This window comes from Rhodnius prolixus, unplaced genomic scaffold (assembly GCF_049639745.1).
Source record: "Rhodnius prolixus isolate KJV_2025 unplaced genomic scaffold, Rpr scaffold_8, whole genome shotgun sequence".
Taxonomy (NCBI): Eukaryota; Metazoa; Arthropoda; class Insecta; order Hemiptera; family Reduviidae; genus Rhodnius; species Rhodnius prolixus.
In genome coordinates, this window is record NW_027411593.1 from 7,781,293 (window position 1) to 7,803,071 (window position 21,779).

General features: G+C 37.3%; 1 protein-coding gene across 2 annotated transcripts in view; it reads left to right on the forward strand.

Annotated features, from left to right (window-relative positions):
• Positions 1–21,779, forward strand: part of LOC141450795 (uncharacterized) — a 243,359-nt gene that overhangs the window by 188,493 nt on the left and 33,087 nt on the right. For both annotated transcript variants that reach the window (XM_074121603.1, XM_074121604.1), the window contains 2 exons: positions 7,462–7,643; positions 7,737–7,821. In XM_074121603.1, the coding sequence (XP_073977704.1) occupies positions 7,462–7,643; positions 7,737–7,821 (267 nt within the window). The remainder of the gene's footprint in view (positions 1–7,461; positions 7,644–7,736; positions 7,822–21,779) is intronic.

A 21,779-nucleotide genomic window follows, 5' to 3' on the forward strand; every position in this document is an offset into this window, starting at 1 on the left:
AGGGAATATAACAAACTGTAAGAATCACTGTGTAAAGAAGCTATTGTCCAAAAATTTATTGTAGAAAGGGTTTAATTGAGTTCCTTTGGGCACATTTTTAATCTTAATACCCATCGATGTCGTAATACTCGAGTTAGCTCCAATAGGTGGTCCATGGCATCCGCGGTTGAAGAAAACTTGGATAAAGCTTGAAAACATCCTGCATCTTCGAATAGTCGTCGAAGTTCTGCATTGACGATCCTCCTACCTCTAATCTCCTCTTCTACCTTTTGACAAAATGTACTCAGATTGTACTAGCTTTGCCAGGCACATACATTACATGAATTTATGGGTGGTCCTTATTGACTTATGAGCAAGACAATAGTCATTAAAATGACCTAAGAGTGTTTGCATCTAATGGAAGTCCACTTAATTGAGTCTTTGAGGAATCTTATTTGTGCCTTCCCTTGTCTTTCTTAAACTTGTTTCTACAAAAAATGTTGAATGTCTTTATCTTCTCTATCTGTATTCTCTTACGATATGTATGCAAAGCTTACATTGCTTCTTATATTATTATTTAAATTTTTATCCGACTTTAGCTGGTTATTAAAAAGCTTTGAAATCAGCTGAAATAGTTTTCAGTTATTTCTCCACGGAAGCGCCTAACTTGTTCGTTCAAAGGAAATATTATTTAACCAAGGCGCAGTACCTATGTATAACTTTCTAAACGACCTTTGGTACATTTCATATCCCTTAGGGTAGCCGGATTCCTTTAGAAGCTGGTGTTGATGAAGTTTGCATTGCTTTGGCAGTTGCTTGTTCAATGAATTTCTTATTATCCCTTTTAATAATAAATCCCTCGTTTGTGGAAAATTTTCTTTCGAAATTGGATTTCTGTGTGTAATTTGGAGCAATAAAATGGCCGATTTTGATGTTATTTTTGTCTTGCATGTTTTGTTTTTCTTTTTGTGTTTTTATCAATTAATCATCTGTTATTTTTTGAAATATTGTGGAATGTTTTTTTAAAAAAAAAATTAGAAAATCTTAGCAGCATCTTTAATGATACCACCTGGGGCGTTCCAAGATTATCCTGGAGGTTCCTAGCTGTCTAGGCAGAACGAGTGTCAAAAAAAATCATTACAAGAGATTGTAAGAGTGATTCGACAAGTTCTATGCATGGTAGCGTTTCCCAAAGTTTAATACCGGAAATCGATATTTTAGAAAATGATGGATACTCAACAATTGTACTTCACAATACTCCAGTAACAATCGATTAATACTTAGTTGGTAGCTGGGAGTCCATTGGGAGGCACTTGGAACATGGAAGACTGCACTTCCATGGATATTATAACTTCTAATCGTAACTCTCTCTCTTCAAGCTTACATTGCTTGTCTCTTCCAGTTTGTCTTTCCCTTAGAGACACCTCCCAGTCTTCTCTCTCCCTACAATATAAAAGAAAAACCAAGCCTCAAACTATGTTATGAGCGGGCGGTTGTTGGCTTCGGAAGGGGGTTGCCTTTTTTTACACGTTTTGAGGCCCCTAATAAAATTTATTTGTACCTAATGGTTTGTAAGTGTATTTTTCTGTCTGTCGTTGGTTAGCGTACATTAAAAACAGATGCAGATAATTCGGATTTGATATTTAGAGGTTGCCGTCAAATCGAACAAGAGGATGTTCCGCGTTATTCATTTTTTGCTTAAAAACTTAATTCCAAATAATTTTTTTTTCCAGTAACATTCATTTAATGGCCACTTCTAGCCAAGAAGCTGGTTAGGGTTCCTACCAAGTTTTAGTTTACTGTAATGTCCGGTCTTATTTCCTTTATAATATTAATAAGGATGTGACGATACGCTTCCATGAAATAGTAAACGTGTTCAATACTGAAGTCTTGTTTTAGTAAATTTGAATTAAAATTTTGGGAAAATTTAATTATGTATATTATAAACAGCATGAATTGTTGTTATCCCTAATGCATGATTTTTAATTTAAAATAATAATTCTATACTGACCTACCGACTGACTCTGCACACTCTGCTCTGCACTTACGCTGACGATACTGCTATTCTCTCTCTTCTAACTCGGACGCCACTACAGCTTCCTCTCATCTACAGTCTCATCTACCCAAACTAGAACCCTGGGCCTACCGACTGACTCTGCACACACTGCTCTGCACTTACGCTGACGATACTGCTATTCTCTCTCTTCTAACTCGGACGCCACTACAGCTTCCTCTCATCTACAGTCTCATCTACCCAAACTAGAACCCTGGGCCAACCGACTGACTCTGCACACACTGCTCTGCACTTACGCTGACGATACTGCTATTCTCTCTCTTCTAACTCGGACGCCACTACAGCTTCCTCTCATCTACAGTCTCATCTACCCAAACTAGAACCCTGGGCCTACCGACTGACTCTGCACACACTGCTCTGCACTTACGCTGACGATACTGCTATTCTCTCTCTTCTAACTCGGACGCCACTACAGCTTCCTCTCATCTACAGTCTCATCTACCCAAACTAGAACCCTGGGCCTACCGACTGACTCTGCACACACTGCTCTGCACTTACGCTGACGATACTGCTATTCTCTCTCTTCTAACTCGGACGCCACTACAGCTTCCTCTCATCTGCAGTCTCATCTACCCAAACTAGAACCCTGGGCCTACCGACTGACTCTGCACACACTGCTCTGCACTTACGCTGACGATACTGCTATTCTCTCTCTTCTAACTCGGACGCCACTACAGCTTCCTCTCATCTACAGTCTCATCTACCCAAACTAGAACCCTGGGCCTACCAACTGACTCTGCACACACTGCTCTGCACTTACGCTGACGATACTGCTATTCTCTCTCTTCTAACTCGGACGCCACTACAGCTTCCTCTCATCTACAGTCTCATCTACCCAAACTAGAACCCTGGGCCTACCAACTGACTCTGCACACACTGCTCTGCACTTACGCTGACGATACTGCTATTCTCTCTCTTCTAACTCAGACGCCACTACAGCTTCCTCTCATCTACAGTCTCATCTACCCAAACTAGAACCCTGGGCCAAAAAGTGGAGAGTCAAATTCAATACACAAAAGTGCGAACAGATAACTTTTTGACTCTGCGTTGTAATTCTTGTCCCTCTATAAGTTTTAACTCAATTCCTCTTCCTCTTCTGCTAATTTAGTTCGCAACCTTGGGATGTACATCGACATAAGACTAACGTGGAATCCGCACACTAAACTGAAAAGACTTGAACTCAACCGACGAAACAAATTGCTGTTAGCACTAATTGGCAGACAATCTGCCACTGGAACATAAAAGACTAATATATAACAGCGTACTTAAACCGATCTAGATTTACGGACTTGAGCTGTGGAGTTCAGCCAAACTTTCTAATTCATAAAAAATACAGTCCTTCCAATCCAAAATACTCCGACAGATTACGAATTCTCCATTTTATGTCTCTAACTCCACCCTCCAAAACGATCTCAAAATCTCATACGTAACTGACGAATCTAAATCTAAATACAGAAAATTCTTTGACTCTCTTCCATTCTGTACCAATCCTCTTGTTCGAAATCTCGCCTCCGAAACGATTCCAGATCGTCCTCCACGACGATTGAAACGCTATTGGCCTCGTGACCAGCTTCAGTAGTGCAAGAAACTCCAGCGAGAGTGTTGCCGGTGGGCAGCTTCTCTCCTCAAGTTGATCCAGTCAGGAAGTGTTCTTTTATCGTATTCACTTATTACATTTTATTCTTTGTAGTGGACTTCTCTGGAAGCTCAAGACCATCCTTCCAGCCACCTATTTCCTCATTTTGAAATCCTACTTGACTGACAGACATTTTAGAGTGAAGGTAGGAACTATTCTTTCTCCATTCAGCCATGCTGACGCTGGAGTTCCGCAAGGCAGCATACTAGGCCCCATTCTGTACACAATCTACTCCTCAGACATACCTACTCATCCTCAAACTACTCTTCTCACCTATGCTGACGATACTGCCATCTTATCTACTGACAAAGACCCAATAATAGCTCATAGAAACCTTCAGACTCACCTCACCTCCTTAGAAAATTGGTTCAAAAAATGGGCTATCAAACTGAACGAAACTAAATCTCAAAATATCACCTTCACTCTTCGACGCATCACTCTTCCTCCTGTCTTTTACAATCTTATTCCTTTACCTGCTGCCAACGTAGTCCGCTACCTTGAGCTTTACCTTGACAGAAGACTCACATGAAACCCTCATACTCGACTTAAGAGAACAGAACTTAACAGACGCTTCCGACAACTGAAAAGACTACTCGACAACAGATCAAAACTCACTCTGGACAACAAAAGACTAATATATGTAAGTATACTAAAGCCAGTCTGGGCTTATGGCATCGAACTGTGGGGTTCAACCAAACGCTCAAATCTGCAAAGGATCCAGTCCTTGCAATCTAAAATTCTTCGCTCTATAGTAAACGCTCCTTCCTACGTCACCAATCAAACCATTCACACAGACTTGAACATTCCTTTCGTCACACAAGTTGCAAAAACACGTTACAGAAATTTCCATCTTAACATTCAAACACATCACAATCCACTTGGTCAACATCTATCTTCAAGAACATTTCCAGACAACACTTCCAGACGTCTTAAAAGACAGTGGCCTCGCGATCTCCTCTCTGATGAACATATAGTTTAGACAGCTAAACTATATCCGATACAATACTTCTTAGCTCTTCAGTATATAACCCTGTTGTACTTACTGCAGACCTGAGTACTTTTCCAACTCATTTCCTTTAGTCCATTTCCTTTGCAGTCCCTTTTTGTGCCAGCGGTACTTTCTTTCTTTAGTTATAGATTGTCTTCTACAGCAAATAAAAGAAAAAAATCTATTATCTATTTCTATTTTTTAGTACTGTTAATATTGCTTTTCTTTGTTTCATTTATTTGAAACATTTTGCCAAGAAAATGTTTGTGGAGAAGTTGATCTCTGAACTAGATCAAAGACCTTTGCTCTCCAGGTACCACAACCAAATGGCTGCATAAGTCTCTCTGCCTCCAGTCAAAGGAATTTAATTATTCAACATGTCTTATGTTGTCCAGTGGCATTAAGCAATAATGAGGCAAACAAATTGTGAGATAATCAAATTGCCGGATAGAATTAATTTACGGAATAGATTTCTGGGCTTTTTGAAATTCTTTTAGGAGAAAGTTTAATTGAAAAAGTTGAATTTCTTTAAGAATTATAACTTTAAAACCCTGGAAGGGAATTTTGTGAAGTGTACGGCGGGTATTTCCGTCTTCATTAGCAAGTATATTCAAGGGCTGCATTAAAATGATTGAATCAATGAAAGCAGAACTTTATTCTGGGTCAGAATAAATGACCAGTACAAGATAATTGCCTTAATCTGTCTCAGCAGAAATTAGTATAGTAAAAGTAAAGTAATCGCCAATTTTTTCAGGCGGAGCTTTACGTCCAACTACCAATTAGGTGTCGTGAACAGAGGCGACTAACAAACATAATTTACTGTAGATTTCTTTTTATTAACCATTAAATAAAATCCAAGAGGCCTAAGACCGGGAATCGAACCCAGTACCACAATCTATATTAGCTTTGCAGGTCTCGCCTCTAAGAAATTAGTTATGTACCGCCGAAGCGAGTAAACAAATTAATTAATTTTAGTAGAATTCTGTTACTGAATCAGCACGATCACAATATCTTGTAGGAGCGACGATAGCCGAGCGGTTAGAAGCTAGGTCCGCACAGCTGAGATGAATTGGTTGGTTAGTTGGTTTGCTTTCCGGTTACACCAAATTGATTTCCGTTCCCCCGGAGTACGAAAAAGAGTTACTCACAATCGCGTGAATACAAAAAATTTAAAAAAATTGCCAAAAGTTCCAATTTAATATTTCGCTTAGGCGCCATCAGAGGGTGCCAAAATTGGTTAACCGCAAAAACCATTAAATTTCTGGTTCCGTTTTTTTTAAGATTCTATCAAAAACGGTTCCGGTTTTGTCTCTCCATACTTGCTGTTCCTGTTGTGTATGCAGGCTACCTATGGTGTGTAAGTAGGACCTACAGCTTTTATTTGTGACATTTTTTCCTTTCGAAATTCAATTAAAGGTTCTCCTTTGAAAGTAGTTTTCCCCTTTAAAAGGGCCATTCCTTTGAAGTGGACTCTGGTGAACTGTTAATGGCGGTTGGACCTGTTCCGCTTGAAGAAAACTCCCAACAGGAAGTCTCTCTTTTACTCAATGTATTTGTTCACTTTCTCGAAACTGGCTCTAAGGCTTTTCCGTTTCCTTCCTATACTCAATTGCTTTTGCAACATGTTTTAACGACATAATGGAGGTTATCAAAAAATCATCGAGAACGAATTTTTTAGACATTAAAGTATAAAATTTCATGGTTTATAAGAAACGTTTTGAGGCTCTGGATTAAGTAGATTTATAGAAAATTTAATGCTCTTTCGTTTAGAATAAGCAGATTTGTTGTAGGATAAAGGACAAAAAAGTTACGATCGTTTTTAAGGGCGAAAAAACGTGAATATCGACGGAAAAGTTAAAAAATGCAAATATCTTGGACACTATTGAGAATCGGGCCAAAGTGAAGAGAATATTTTTTGTTGCATTTGAGCTGTAGAATCACCTCCCCAAGTTTCGACCACTCCTCCGTATACACCCCTGTATAGTACATACGATCAAAAATTGGTGGTTTACGCGGTGATAAAGGTTAATGAGTCTCAAAAGTTCAAAGTTTGTGGAAAATGTTTGGGTTAGAATCTTTTGAATAGAAGTAGAAGCAAGTCTTGTAAGTTGTCACATCTCATAATTTTTGGGGAATAATGTTAGGGAACTTTAAAGAATTTGAGCAGAATTAATATTAAATCTTAACAATTTACTCTTAACTTATTCCACATTGATTACCTAGACTGGACTAGATATGAACTTGCAATCAAGATTGAAAATTACTTGTGGATAGACCGAGTGATGGGCAAATAGAGTGGTTGCCTTCAGGAAATTATTCTAGTTTAAGCGGTCGAAGTAATATCCTTCATTTTAATATTATTCTCTGATTACGTACTACCTCTCTGGCACAGATCTGCAGACAAACTAACGGAACTTACTGCGTGCAATGACCAGTATAATTTTTTTTTTTTAACCAATTCTTAGAGTAAAAACTGCCAACCTAACTGTTGTTTACCACTAACTACGTGTCAATTCTTTGCGAATTGTACTTCAAATAGTCTTTGAACGTTTCACACCGGATGTTGTAGATTATATTAAAAGGGCGGTTTCACCAAAAAGGTGAAGGAACGCAGGCAAGGAGGGTCCGATATGTTCCCGTACACCTTAATGTGCTTCTATACGAGTACATCTTCTGAAATAGACGACAGTTATGAAAAAAAAGTACACCGGATGTTAGTCTGTTTACTATTTCAATTATAATATTTTTTATTGATTATTTTCTCATATTTTGTTCGGCCTCCAGGAGCGAGCACATTTACTAGCAAGGCTGGTACAATTATTAGGCGAATGGTCGGAGACTTTTCCCTATGACTTCCGGGACGAACGTGTGATGTCCCATGTGCGTGATGTAGCTCATAGATGTGTCTCAGTGGAAGGACCAGTTAGACAGGAAGTTTCCCTACTTTTGCACAATTTATTGTACAGGTAAATAAAATTGAAAGTTTTAGTTTTCTTTGAGCTTATTGTAAGCTAATTTGTCTTGGACACTATATCTTTGATTTTTTTTCTTTTATTTAGATTGAAAAAGTTGGAGCAATATGAAGCGTTTCTTCACAGCATCCATACGGAAGCGACCACCACCTCGATTGAAGCGCTCAGTCAGGTAAGCCATTTTTTCTTTAAATTAATCTATTTTTTCTAAAACCAAACACAAGGTCAACTTGTCTTTAACTTTATTTGGCAATGATGTGTTCCCTAGTTTCGTTAAAACTATATGATCAAAAATAACTGTTTATTTTTACCGAATAATTGTTTTAAGTTTGGAATTTAAATAATTGAAATAGGTTTGGACTAGCGTTAATTATGGAATTGGGTATAAAGAAACTAGTAACGCTCTAAAGTAAGTGTTCAGTCTTATGTATGGTTTTGAAACCGTTTTTAGGAAACTGTAAGCGAAGTAGAAGAAACCATCTCGATGTTTTAGCCTTTAAATATTTAAGGACTGCTTTTCGCAGAGTTCAATGAAGTTAGATTAAGACAATAAGTCGAGGTTTTGCTGCCGGCAGTAAATGTTATTCTACCACTTCAAAAGTTGCTTCATATTAGTTGCTGCCCTAGACTTTCACAGCTATTGGTGTACAAGAATATTGTGAGACCTGTAGAGAAGCGTGCACGCAAGTGACAACATGGGGTGTTACTCAAGGAGGATGAGCATGCTCTGATTTGTATTGGTGAGGAAAATCTTCAGACGTACTTACGGGTCAGTGTAGGAGGGAGATCGATTAAGAATTAGGCCGAATGCAGAGCTGAAGGACCTGGAACCAGAACTCCAAGAAACGGATGTGTGATTGCTTGCCTGGAAGTAAGCTTTACAGCAGTCCCGGGGATCGGCTTTATCGAGGTCGTTTTAGAAGCGGAAGGCCGGCAATTGAGAAGAATCTAAGATAAGATTCTAATAGGGCGCCCCTTAAGGCCTTCGCCACTACGACCCATCTATTGTGGCTCCCCTACTCTAGAGCTCGCCCTCCAGACCCGTCCGTTTAATCAGACTCTTAATTCTGGAGAGCGACTCCTGGGCAAAGCAAGCTCACAGGCCTTGGTTTTTTCCTCTCCGAGAATTAACATCCTTAGCCAGACAAGGCCCCTCACACTGACACAACATGTGCAGTGCCGTTTCCTCCTCTTCCTGACAGAACCTACAGAGGCTATCACCTGCCAGGCCCATGCGATGCATATGTTTTCTGTGCCTGCAGTGGCCGGTTAATAGGCCTTACAATTATCTTTATAGCCCCGACGGCCTTGATGGACTAATTCTGCAGTCAACCTCGGCCGAATAGCCCGTTATGAACTCTTACGCCTGCCTCTGCCCTGTGGTGGCAAGCCACCATTCCTGAGACCTAGTCTGCACCCATAGTTTAATGGCCGCAGTCTTAAGATACTTGGAGACCCAAAAATAGGGTTCCGGGGGAAGAATCTAGAAAGATGTTGGAAGGAGACGCAGGTCCACTGTAGCCCCTCGAAAGAGAATTGTGTCTTGCGAGTATTCACATCTGTTTGCTACTTCTATTCCCTGAGTCCTTATTAGTTCTAATAAATCTGTGATATTCTGTGAGTTAATTTTGTAAAAGAACTGTGAATGATATCACATTAACATTCGAGTTGACGTAAAATAATTTACGACAAAGAGCTGACCTGCTTATTCCTTCTATGCTTGCCAGGAATTCTTCGGTAACTTGTTTTTAAGTATGCACCATAGGCTCTGCCTGATGACGTTGTTCGTCCAGTTTAGTTGACAGTTTTAATCCTCTTTAAGCGCGTTTCACTTCCTTCCTCTTAGTTAACTTTTACAGAGTGCCTCTTCACTACGTCCACATCTTCGTACAGGTTTTACCACGTGTCGTCCACTAAGTACCTAATTAAACTTGATGAAAGTTTAAATTAAACATAAACCAACGAACGTCATTTCAACCTGATTTTCCGCTAGAATAACACATAATCTCTGCCTTTCTGTATTTCTATACACTATCCTTTAAGGAAATCTTGAATCCTTCAATACTGTTTAATTCCTGTTTGTTTGGATATTGTTCGTCAATCAGAAATATATATTAATTTTCAATAATTTGTGCAATGAGGCGATTTGGTTGTTTAAATTAGTTGCGCGATTAGTTGTCCCCAAAATTGTTTATCTTCTTTCACCGATCTTAAGCGCCAATATATTGGAATCCTTAAATCATATTGGCAATTCGTAATCTTCATTATAATTGGTTTAAACTACTTTGTGACGCTCTTATGGGTGGTGGTCCAGTTGGCGAAGTTCTCTGGAGGATGCTCTGTAGTCAGAGCAGTTAATTGTGTTCAAAGATTTGTTTGAGCGTGAAAAAGGGTTATGAATACCGGGCTTCAACTGTGTGGCCGTTCTTATTGATTAATTTCTTCGTTTCTACTTTCAAGATTTAGCCTATTAGTCTATTAGTTGGAGGGCACATGAAAGCTATTTTTCAGTAGCTGAAAAAGGCAAACCCAGTTTTTAGGGTCTTTTCCAACCGACATGAACAGCTGCTAAAGTTGTGACAAAGTCTTTGAAAGTTCTTATACCGGACAGTGAGGCTCAAAAAGCGAGTACATACTTCCATTAACAGGCGACTCAGTTTAGTATATTTAACAATACCAAGGCGGAACAATGACTGAAATATACGGAACAAAATCCGAGATTTTAACCACTCGGTAAGCCTAGATAGTCGAGTCATCAAACGAGTAGAATAACTCGCCTATCTTAGGGAAAGAGTAAATTCTTTTTGTACGCCAGCAGTGGTCTGTTAGATGGTCGTATCTAGAATGTTCCTTCAAAATTAAAGAATTAGCAAACACGAAGAGAAAATACAAAAAAGTAAATGCTACATTAAAAATTGTATTATTTACTAAATCTTATTTCTTACATAATACTAGCGGAATATATAGATAAAAGAAGTTACATTTATTCTCTCTTTTTTTAATATTTTATTTAATGCAAAAAGAGCAGATTACAATAAAATATTTTTTCTTACATAAAGGAATACTTAAGTGAGTACATTGTTAGACAATAATGTAAACCATTTTTATTATTTATTCTTTGATGTATTCACTTATTATGAAAGAAAATGAATAAATAAGACGTCCGAGATTCATTTCATGAAATTATTTTCAAAGAAACTTATTTTTTTGTTTGCTTACTCCTCTTTTTTTGGTGGAGGGGGCATTATCCTTAAATGAATAAATAAGAAGTTAATCTTATCTTGGCAATATCTTCGCTTTACTTCTTGCAATAAGGAAAAATTGCAAGACCAACAAAAAAAAAAAAATTTATCGCAAAATAATAAGACCCTTTTATAACTTATCAGGTGCTCAGAAGGACTGTGAGTCCCAGGAGCTGTTTGAGAATGATTCTCGAGACTCTACCCGTTCGCCTAGATGTGGGCTCCTTTTAATTAATTTATAACAGTTTGTAAACAATCCTGATTAGTGCCACAAAATTTAAATGTTCATCCATTGTTAAAAAGAAAATAGAACAAAAAATTAATTCAGCAATGGCGGCCACGTGGGTTTTTAATTTAATTTGAACTGAATATTCCCTACATTTTATTCGATTGTAGTGTTCCTAGTAGGAGCTTGATACCATTTCCAGATTGGATTGAATGAATTAAATTACAGATCGATACATTCATTTTTTTTTCTTTTTTTAATCTACCTTAAAGGTGGGTGTTGTTTGAATCGATTTTGAATAAAATTAGCGTGTTCCTTCTGTTATAATCTCATCGGTGGTTTTTCTGTTTTTTATTTGAACAGACATCTGTACTTATTTGATTCCTTTTCTCCCTTAATTCAAGAAATAAATATGAATATAGTTTTGTAGAAATAAAACCTAAAAGTGCTTTGGCCTTTTTTGGAAATAACAATTCTCTTGCGTTTGTCTTGTAAGTTCGCTTTCCCCTTTTTCTGGATTTTTTTGGGGGGGAGTAATTCATTGATTTCCCGTAGGGGGAAGTGGACTAGCCACTTCTTCAGGGATCTTGGCGTACCTGCGGGTTAACCCAGCCTAACAACACGAACAATCCTCCCACTAACGTTCACACAATACTCCCTGTGTTTAGCGCGCCCACGGGCCTCTCTTGCGTTTGCAAGAGGCAAGCTTGAGCTCATCATCATCGCACACACTAGTTACATCCTGATTGATTCATCATGATTCCTACATCCTGTGAACAAACACTTGACACTTCACCAAAATCTCAATAGATCTTTTAGATCGCATTGGTGGTTTTTGTTTTATAGTCACTTTCAAGCAAATCTGATTCCCTAATTGTCTGCTCCTTAGCTCAATTTCCACCATCTTTCCTCCATTCTTTTTTTGCCTTTTTTTGGCATTGTCTTCCGCCATACAGCATCCAGCATCGTCTAGGTGCTTATCACTAGGATATCACTCACTCTCCATTCTTACTTATAAATACATTCGCTTCACACATTCAACCCTCTACTATATACAACTATTTACATACAAACTTACAACTAATGGATGGATCAGTACTCTGTGCTCCTGCCATCCTTATAGCTTAACCTAAATTACGAGGGTCGTTTGAAAAGTCCGTGCAAAAATAAAAACTACTTAATTTTTTGGTGTAAACCTTTTTTATTTTTCAACATAGTCTCCTTTTAGGCTTATACACTTCGTCCAACGCTGCTCTAGTTTGTTGATCCCTTCCGAATAATAGGATTTGTCCAAGTCTGAAAAATAGCCATTCGTTTCTACAATCACCTCCTCGTTTGCCATTTTCCCGCCAGCCATTTCTTCATATTGGGGAACAAATAGTAGTCCGAGGGAGCCAAGTCTGGAGAATAGAGGGGATGTGAAACGAGTTGGAACCCTATTTCCATTAATTTTGCGACCACAACTGCTGAGGTGTGAGCTGGTGCGTTGTCGTGATGGAAAAGGACTTTGTGGGCCAATCGTGGGCGTTTTTCTTGCAGCTCGGTTTTCAAACGGTCCGGTAACGATGAATAATATGCACCTGTAATAGTTTTACCCTTTTCCAGATAGTCGACGAGGATTATTCCTTGCGAATCCCAAAAGACAGTCACCATAATCTTTCCGGCCGAAGGAACGGTCTTCGCCTTTTTTGGCGCAGATTCCCCCTTGGTAACCCATTGTTTAGATTGTTCTTTGGTCTCAGGAGTGTAGTGATGTATCCATGTTTCATCCACAGTGACGAAACGACGCTTAAAGTCCTGCGGATTCTTCTGGAACAGCTGCAAACCGTCCTTGCAACGATTTCGTTTTTGGTCAAGCGTGAGCAATCGCGGCACCCATCTTGCGGATAGCTTTGTCATGTCCAAATGTTGATGCAAAATATTATGTACCCGTTCATTCGAGATGCCCACAGCACTAGCAATCTCACGCACCTTCACTCTTCTGTCATCCATCACCATATCATGGATTTTATCAATGATTTCTGGAGTAGTAACCTCAACAGGGCGTCCAGAACGTTCAGCGTCACTTGTGCCCATATGGCCACTCCGAAAATTTTGAAACCTCTTATAAACTGTTCTAATCGAAGGCGCAGAGTCACCATAATGTTTATCAAGCTTCTCTTTAGTCTCCTGAGGCGTTTTGCCTTTCATAAAGTAGTGTTTAATCAACACACGAAATTCTTTTTCGTCCATTTTTTGAAAATCACTCGACTTCCTCGATTCAAACGAATGCCAAATACAAAGAAATAGACCGATCTGGCTGAAACTTGGTGAGTGTTCTTCCAAGAGATGCTACTAACTAAACATAACCTCGATACGCGCCAGTGGTGCTATCTCTCTGACTTTGCACGGACTTTTCAACTACCCTCGTAAAATCACCGTAATCCTTCTCTAATCATTTATTCTTCCATTCATTCTAATCGGCTATAAATTTTTAAATACATTCATATTTCTTTGCTAGCTCTGCTACAGATTTAAGCAGATAGATGTTGGTGGAGAATATTATGTGTTCGTAGCGAAATGGTGCATCTAAATACCTGTATATGTCGTCAAACATTCGTTTCCTTTCCACCACATAACGGTGGACATATCATTATTATATGTTTGAAATCCTCCTCCTCATTGCAATCTACGCAGAGAGGAGAGGACCTTTTGTTGATCCTGTGAAGATACCAATCTTTCAAGTTGTCTTATATTTGACTTCATTGTTTTTCTTACAAATATCCACTTCATGCAGTATGCGAAACTCTTCTCTACTTAGCAAATGAAATGATACTAGTGGCACTGTTGTCTTATTAATGTCTAATTTATCCTCCATTTTGCGCATTGCCGCTCTATAAAGCCCTCTATAAACACAACTCTTGTTTAAGTACTTAGAACACTGTAATTCAGAGAATTTATCGTTATATTTATTATATTTTGGATTGTCTATTCCTAGAAATTAATCTCAGTCCTCAGTTTCCCTTCAAAACAGTAAAATGTTGGGTGTAGGATAACTTTAGGAGGCAAGGAGAAGATCCATTATAGCCAATACTATTTCACCTATCCCTTGGAGAAAGCATCGATTTCACCGACCCCCCCCCCCCAATGGCACAGTGTTTAATAAAGTCATTCAGCTAGAAGCATAGTTACTGGAGCAAGAATCCAAAAAAAGACAGAAGACAGACAGATAAATTGAAGGAAGTCGGTGAATTAAGTGAGGTTTAGTTCAGTTATGTACCCAGTTATTACAATCCTGAGTAGATTCAGTCGCCGAATGATTCTGCAGAGTGCAATCAGTGATGAAGCAGAGACCACAATTGCTTAGTGCCGGCAGTATTTCGAAGCTATGTAACTATTACCATTCCTCCTCGCCCATGTCTGTTCGCTGTCCACTAATATAGTTAGTTAATTCAATTTTCCTCCCATTTCTGTTGTGTATTCTTCCTTTGCAAACAGGATATTATTTTGTAAGGGCGTTACCTTGAATATTTATAGCTATAATTTAATAATATTAAAATTATTATTAAGTTACGTGTAGTTATAAGGTATTATTGATTATTCTTTACAATATTCGGTAATAAATTAACTTTACTTTTTAGAAATAATGCAAAAAAAAACTTCCGAATTAATTTAAAATAATTCATTTAACCAAGTTTTCTTAATAATAAAGTGTTTTCTACTTAAAATCAATTAATTTCCTCCATTTTATCTTGTATGCAGAAAACTGCCTTCCATTTGCAAATCTTATTATAAGTCGTTTTAACTTCACTTCTCCAGGGTGGTACGTTAAACTTTGTAATCTAGTTTTACACTAAAAACAACGGCTCTTCAATCTACAGTGGTTTTTGACAATAATTTGAAAAGGGTTAAACACAAGTTTTTGGAGGGCAATTTCCTTTCTTGAAGATTTTCTTTTTACTTATTGCCCTAATTGATTTTTCATTTTTTTGTCAAGTTTATTATCATCTTTCTAATTATTCACGTATTATTTTGAATAATATTCAACAGATTAAAACATAACCATCAAGATTAGATTAGACTAGGGCGGCCTTAAGGCCTACGCCACTGCGACCCCTTTGGATCTATTGTGGCTCCCCTTACTCTAAAGCTCCCCTTTCCAGACCTGTCCTTTTAATCAGACTCTCTTGCTAGAGAGCGACTCTTGGGTAAAGCTCCTCAGGCCTTGGTTTTTCCTCCCCGAGAAGTAACATCCCTAGCCACACGAGCCCCTCACACTGACATAACACATGCAGTGCCGTTTCCTCTTCTTCCTCCAGACAGTACCTACAAAGGCTATCATCTGCCAGGCCCCCATGCGATGCATGTGTTTTCTGAGCCTGCAGTGGCCAGTTAATAGGCCTACAATCATCCTTATAGCCCCACGGCCTTGACGGATTAATTCTGCAGTCAGCCTCGGCGAATAGCCATCAAACCCTCTAGACAACTACATTCAATAAAATCTTAATGTAAAATACACACACGATTACCTCTTTTACTACTACTACACTCAAAGTCTTAACCCCACAGATTTCCTTTCAACTTCGTTCTCCTTATAAACTTGAGAAGGAATCTATCCTGAACTCTTTCGCCTGCCTCTGTCCTGTGGTGGCAAGCCACCATTCCTGAGACCTAGTCTGCACCCATAGTTTACATTCTAATTTTTAACCCCATTAAATTTCCTTTTAACTGCGTACTCCTTATAAACTTGAGAAGGAATCTGTCCTGCTCCTCACACAGGATAGCCTCTAATCGAATTTTCGGGAAACCTTTTCCAGTAAAAGGAAGGATATTTAAGCGTTTTTAATCGCCATACAATGTTTTAAAATAAAATCATAGAAACCGTTTGCGAGAAAATATTATAAATATAGGAAATACTGTTTCATAAAGTGCCCATTTCCTGGCAGCCGTCTTCCCAGCAGACATCGGAAATCTAATCTCACGTTTGACACTTATTTAAATTAAATACATGCTAATGTAGTACAAAAAACAGTAATGACACTTTAGAGGTAAGTCTCACTCACTCCTTCGTCTCCCAAAAATCCCCTTAATCCAATTTTCCAGAAGAAAAGTTTCGAAATAAAAGCTGTAGCTCTATTTAAGAGCAATCAGCAAAGTATGTTTAACCAGTTAACTGGTTTCGATCTTGTTGGAAAATGTGTCCCCATAAGTGCGTCGTACAAAAAATAAGCGATGACGATTATATTCGTCAAACCCTGAGTATGTTTTTGATATGAAATTGGGTTGCAATGAAATGACTTTTATATATATTTTTTTTTTCGTTATTTATTTCAAGTATATTTATTCATTTATTTATATTAATATAAATTTGAACCCAAATACATAAAAAATAAATTAACGAATAGGTATATGTATTTTAGATTAAACTAAAATTGCAAAATTAACTGCCTATGGTCACTACTGAAACGCATCGACGAATATACTCGTCACAAACAGTTAACTGGTTAAGGGAAATCGTTTTTTTGAGAAAAAATCGCAAAAATTTGGGAAACCTACTTTCGGTTCACCTGCTTAAGGACCAGAATCTTATTGTGGTATCTTCTGTTTTCATCTGAGCGAGATATCACACTTTTATTTCGGATTCAAGGATATATATAAACTTGTATCTTGGTATAAACATGTACTATACAAATGGATTGCGTTGGTTTCTTTTCTTTGTAAAAACTTTCACGTTTCACCGTTTTGTATACTTCACTCTTCCAGAGAATTAAAAAGAAAGATGCTGTAAAGGAAGATAACAAATAAAATTTTAAAAAATTAAAATAAAACAAGCGTTATTGAGGTAAATTAAAAAAACCCCAACCGAAGTCCCAAAAGGATGCGCAGTGGTTAAGAGAAAAACTCTGGGTTGTAACCTCCCCTCCCCCCATAAACTTCATCTTGTCGACGTTAAGTGGTGGGGAGCCGCCGGAAGTGATCGTTAAAAAAACAGGAAAATAAGGGAAAACTTGAAATTAGTTTTGTTTTTTTTCCATTGTATCCTGAGCGTTTTATTTATTTTTTTAATGTTGGATCTGAATTCGAGTATTAAAAACCTTAAAGTGTGTTTTTAATTATTACTTCACGAAGTTATTACATTCATTGAGTATAATTTGTTTTTGGTTTAGTATTAACTAGTATAAGACAAGACAGAAGACACACCAACCCTGAAATGTAAAAGTATTACTTTGTAAACTAGGTAAATAATTTTTGTAAATTTCGTTATATTACACATACTCATTTTAATAGAATCATTGTTAACTAACTGTAAATATGTTCCACAGCCCTGAAGATGACCTAGTCCCTAGGTCGAAAGCTCGGCAAAATAAATTTTACTCGACTGAAATGGCAATTATTTTTCCATCCTATTGAAACTATAAATCAGTCACCAAAAAGAATGAACAACAATTTAGTATTAAAGTTCTCTTATTTTTTCCCATAGGAAGTATGGTAATCGTACAGATTTTCAATTTTTAGTTTTCGCCGTGAATAGCCGTTTCCTGTTGAGTACGAAAAAAGTTCGTTTTTTTAAATGTGGTTGTATGTCGATTGAAAAAATTAAAAAAAAACGGAAATTTGCAGAAAATTTAAAATCTGATATTTCCTTTCTAAGGTGTAAACACTGAGAAAACGCTACAATTTTAGTCGCATCACTTTACCAAGTGGATTTTCCGGTATTAAAAGTAAAGTAATGCCTCTTTTTTCAGGCGGGCTTTACGTCCAACTACCAATTAGGTGTCGTGGACGGAGACGATTAGCAAACATACTTTACTGTAAATTTCATTCATTAACCATTAAATAAAATCCAAGGCCTAGACCTAGGGCATCGAACCCACTAAACCAGCAATACATCTTAGCATTGCGGGTCTAGCCTATAACCGCCTAACACACTTTACTATAAATTTCTTTTATTAACCATTAAATAAAATACAAGGTCTAGACCGAGGGAATCGAACCCACTAAACCAACAATACATATTAGCATTGCGGGTCTAGCCTAACATACTTTACTGTAAATTTCTTTTATTAACCATTAAATAAAATACAAGGCCTAGACCTGGGAATCGAACCCAGTACCACAATACATATTAGCTTTACCGGTCTCGCCTCTAACCACTCGGCTATCGTGGCGCCTTTTTCCGGTATTTATTGAAAATTTATTTGAAAATGGCACTTAGATTTTCTTTTAGTGAACTTTTAGAATCATTCTTCAAAATAACTGAAGTAGTTTTTGCTAAAGAGTATATTTTAAACTTGGATAAATCTGTAGCTTTTCCGGAAATGGCTAGGTTTTCTCTATATTATTCATAGAAACAAAATGATTAGCTTCGGTTTCACATTTTTTTTTTATTTTCGCTAATATTTAGCATAAATGGTGATGGAACAATCGTTTACTAGCTGCATAATTGATGATCCGGGTCATTAGCATTGATAAGTTCATTGATTTATGCTTATAAATATTGGGATATTAATTCCAAGAGACAAGAGAGAGACTCTACTTCCTAATTGAGAAATATCAATTAGCAACTTTGCAGACATGAAGTTTGCTTGCTGGCAGCCATCTTTGGAGTTTCAAACATATTGTTCGTCTGCTAGGTAGGAGAGTTTTCAGTTTCACTGAACTGACAACCTGAGTACTCGATAAAACTTTAAGTCTATTTAGAAGATTAACTTCTAGCACCTTATCAGAATTTAGATATTGATAAAATAATTAAGTAATTTATTAACTACTACCTTCCCCTTATTGAATATGTGTGTATTTATGTCCGGTGTCTGAATGTAAGAAACAAGAAAGGGAAGTTCTTAATCCATGCAACTTCCTCGTTACTCTTTTCTGAAGAAGAATGGCGACAATCAGGTCCAATTTTCGAAATTGATTTTTGGCCGAAAGTGCTTGCCCTTAAGTTCTTCTTAACCCCCCAAAAATGCTTATTAGCACATTGTGTAAACAGAATATCTCAAAAACTGAATACTGATTTGCCTTTTTTTTATCCTGTAGGCAGGACTTAATCTCCAAGTACTAGTTAGGTGTCTAACATTTTGTCTAACAAATGAAAAGTAGCGCTTGCTGGATTCCCTCAACGAACTAGGGGACTCCTACTTACAAAACCACTACACCAATACCCGCCGCCCTACAGTCCTTTTCTATTTAGATCTTCCGGAAGACACCATTACGCGTAAGAAAATGGAGCAGGAGATGGGAATAAGAGGAAATAGGAAACACTTTATCAAATCATTTAAAATTGCAAAATTCTTCTGGTTGAAATAAGCGTAAGAATTTTAACTGTTGTCATAAGTTTTAAGCCGTAGCTCTGGTTGTTTATGATATAGAGGTTTTAGATGTGACGGTTAGCTTTTAACTAGAGTGGCTTTCCTTGTTACCCCTCAGCGGGGGAGCTAGAAGGAGCTGTAAGAGGATACAACAGGATCAAGGGAATAAAAAAAATTAGACCTTAAATCTTTCTTTACAAGAAATTCATAAATATTTATTCTGTTTTATGTAACACATATATTTATTTATTTCTACAAAAAAAAAAAAAAAAAAAAAAAACAACCGCCTTTGGTCTGTAAAATGTAATATCTTTATTGATTGCCCAGTTAAATCTAGTTAGTTTGAAGATCTGTAAGATAATTAAGGAGTATTATTAAAGTTAGGTAGACAGTGTTTGCAAGGAAACATTAATAAATCGAAATGGATTCAATAGAAAAGAAATCGTAAGAAAAATTAGTTTTTCGGAAGAGATTAGCTGGAATTCGTAACCACAAGTTTGGCCATTCAATGTCTACCTTCTCCGCACTCATGTACGACCAGTTTGCTCTGAACATTCTCTTGGACGCTCAGCTTGCATTGTTCATTTTCTTGAACGCCTAGATTGCACTGTACATTCTCTTGACTGCTTAGATTGCACAGTTCATTCTCTTGAACGCCTAGATTGCACTGATCATTCTCTTAACCGCTTAGATTGCACTGATCATTCTCTTGAAAGTTTATAATGCACTGTTCATTCTCTTGAACGCCAAGCTTGTTCATTTTTCTTAGAGATTTCTCACTTGGACCCAAAGTTAGTCCTCTTTTCTCTCTCTCTCTCTCTCTCTTGAACGCTAAACTTACTCTTCCATTCTCTAGAAAGTCACATCTGTCCTTCTTTCTCGCTTAATCACCAATTTAGCTCTCTTAATTTAGTGTTATTATTAATCTTTCTCGGAGCGGATATCCGTGTACCTTTTATAGTCGAGTTTTATAGGAAGCTAGCCACAGTCTCGGTTACCAGCTCCCTGTCTTTGCCGTGCCGTTCGGTTGTGCTATTCTTTTCTTCACTTTAAAACTCTTGACGAATTTTCTGATCTTTACATTTTCCTTCTCAAAAGCTTGTAATATTTCATTCAAAATTTTTTCTTTCCAGACAAAATTGAATATAAGCTAAACATTATTAATAATAGTTATTAATTAATAATTAAAGTCCAAAATTTGAATCCAGCATTATGGATATCAGTGACGTACAAATTCCGACGACCGTTAGAACTCTGAAAAAGGACCACCCATCGATGGCCTCAGATAAAACACCACCTTAAATTAAATAACTATAATAAATTTATATTTCCAACTGAAAATTGTGAAAGACTCAAGTTTTTTTAGTTGTAAAAATAATAAAATAAAAGAAAAACTGTGGTGGAAAACAAAAGAAAAGTCCTGGAGAAATGAACATGTGTTTTCCTCTCACGTGCTCTGAAACTTCCCAACTCTAATAAGATGTAAGAGAAATAACTTATTGGAACTCCATCGCCTCTACTGCTATGGATGGCGTTTCATATTATAAATAATGTCAAGGGTTCTCTGGTTCCTCTTCTGTTGGAACTTTACAGAACTGTCCCTTTTGCTGCCCTCACCGGTGGAAAAGCGGAGGGTTTTTTTCCCCCGCCTCCAACATAGAGAAACATTTGTGCGACACTCTATATCGTAAAAGATACCTTCATTCTTCCTGCACAGATGGCAGTAATTCCAGTAGACCGTGAAACGCAACTACTTCTTTCAAGGGTTCTATTCTTCTTCTTCATCTGTTGGCCTCATCTTTGTATAGATATTGTATAGAACCTTCATTTTGATGCCTATAGTAAATCTTATCAAAAACTTACAGTTTAAAAAGTTAATTTAAATAATTTTACAGCATTAAATTTTCGTTAACATTTTTTAAAATTTATTGGATGTCACACAGAACCTTTTATGCTGGCCATTTCCATCTACAAAATATTTCTAGTGACAGTTACCATTTAACTTAGATTATATTTAATAGGGAGGTAACAAATTAATTAATGAACTGGTTTTTAATGAAACGATAATAGTTTGCAGAACGTTGAGACTCCCAAATTTCATTTCTTAATGAAGTTTTGCATCGAATGACAACTCATTCATAAAAATAAGTTCATTCACGCGTTTTGGTTTTAGGTAAAAAAAAATAAAGTTTTTTTGAAATAATTGTTGCTTCGCAGCTGATATAAAAATTTCGGCGTAATTCCGTAGCAATGACAGTAGAACCCATGGTAAGAGAACTCACAAACGCCGAACTAGATAAGGAGAGAACGCTAAGTTAACCGACATGAACTAAGTGGGTGTATTTGGAAAAGGGAAACCAACATCCCTGACTGC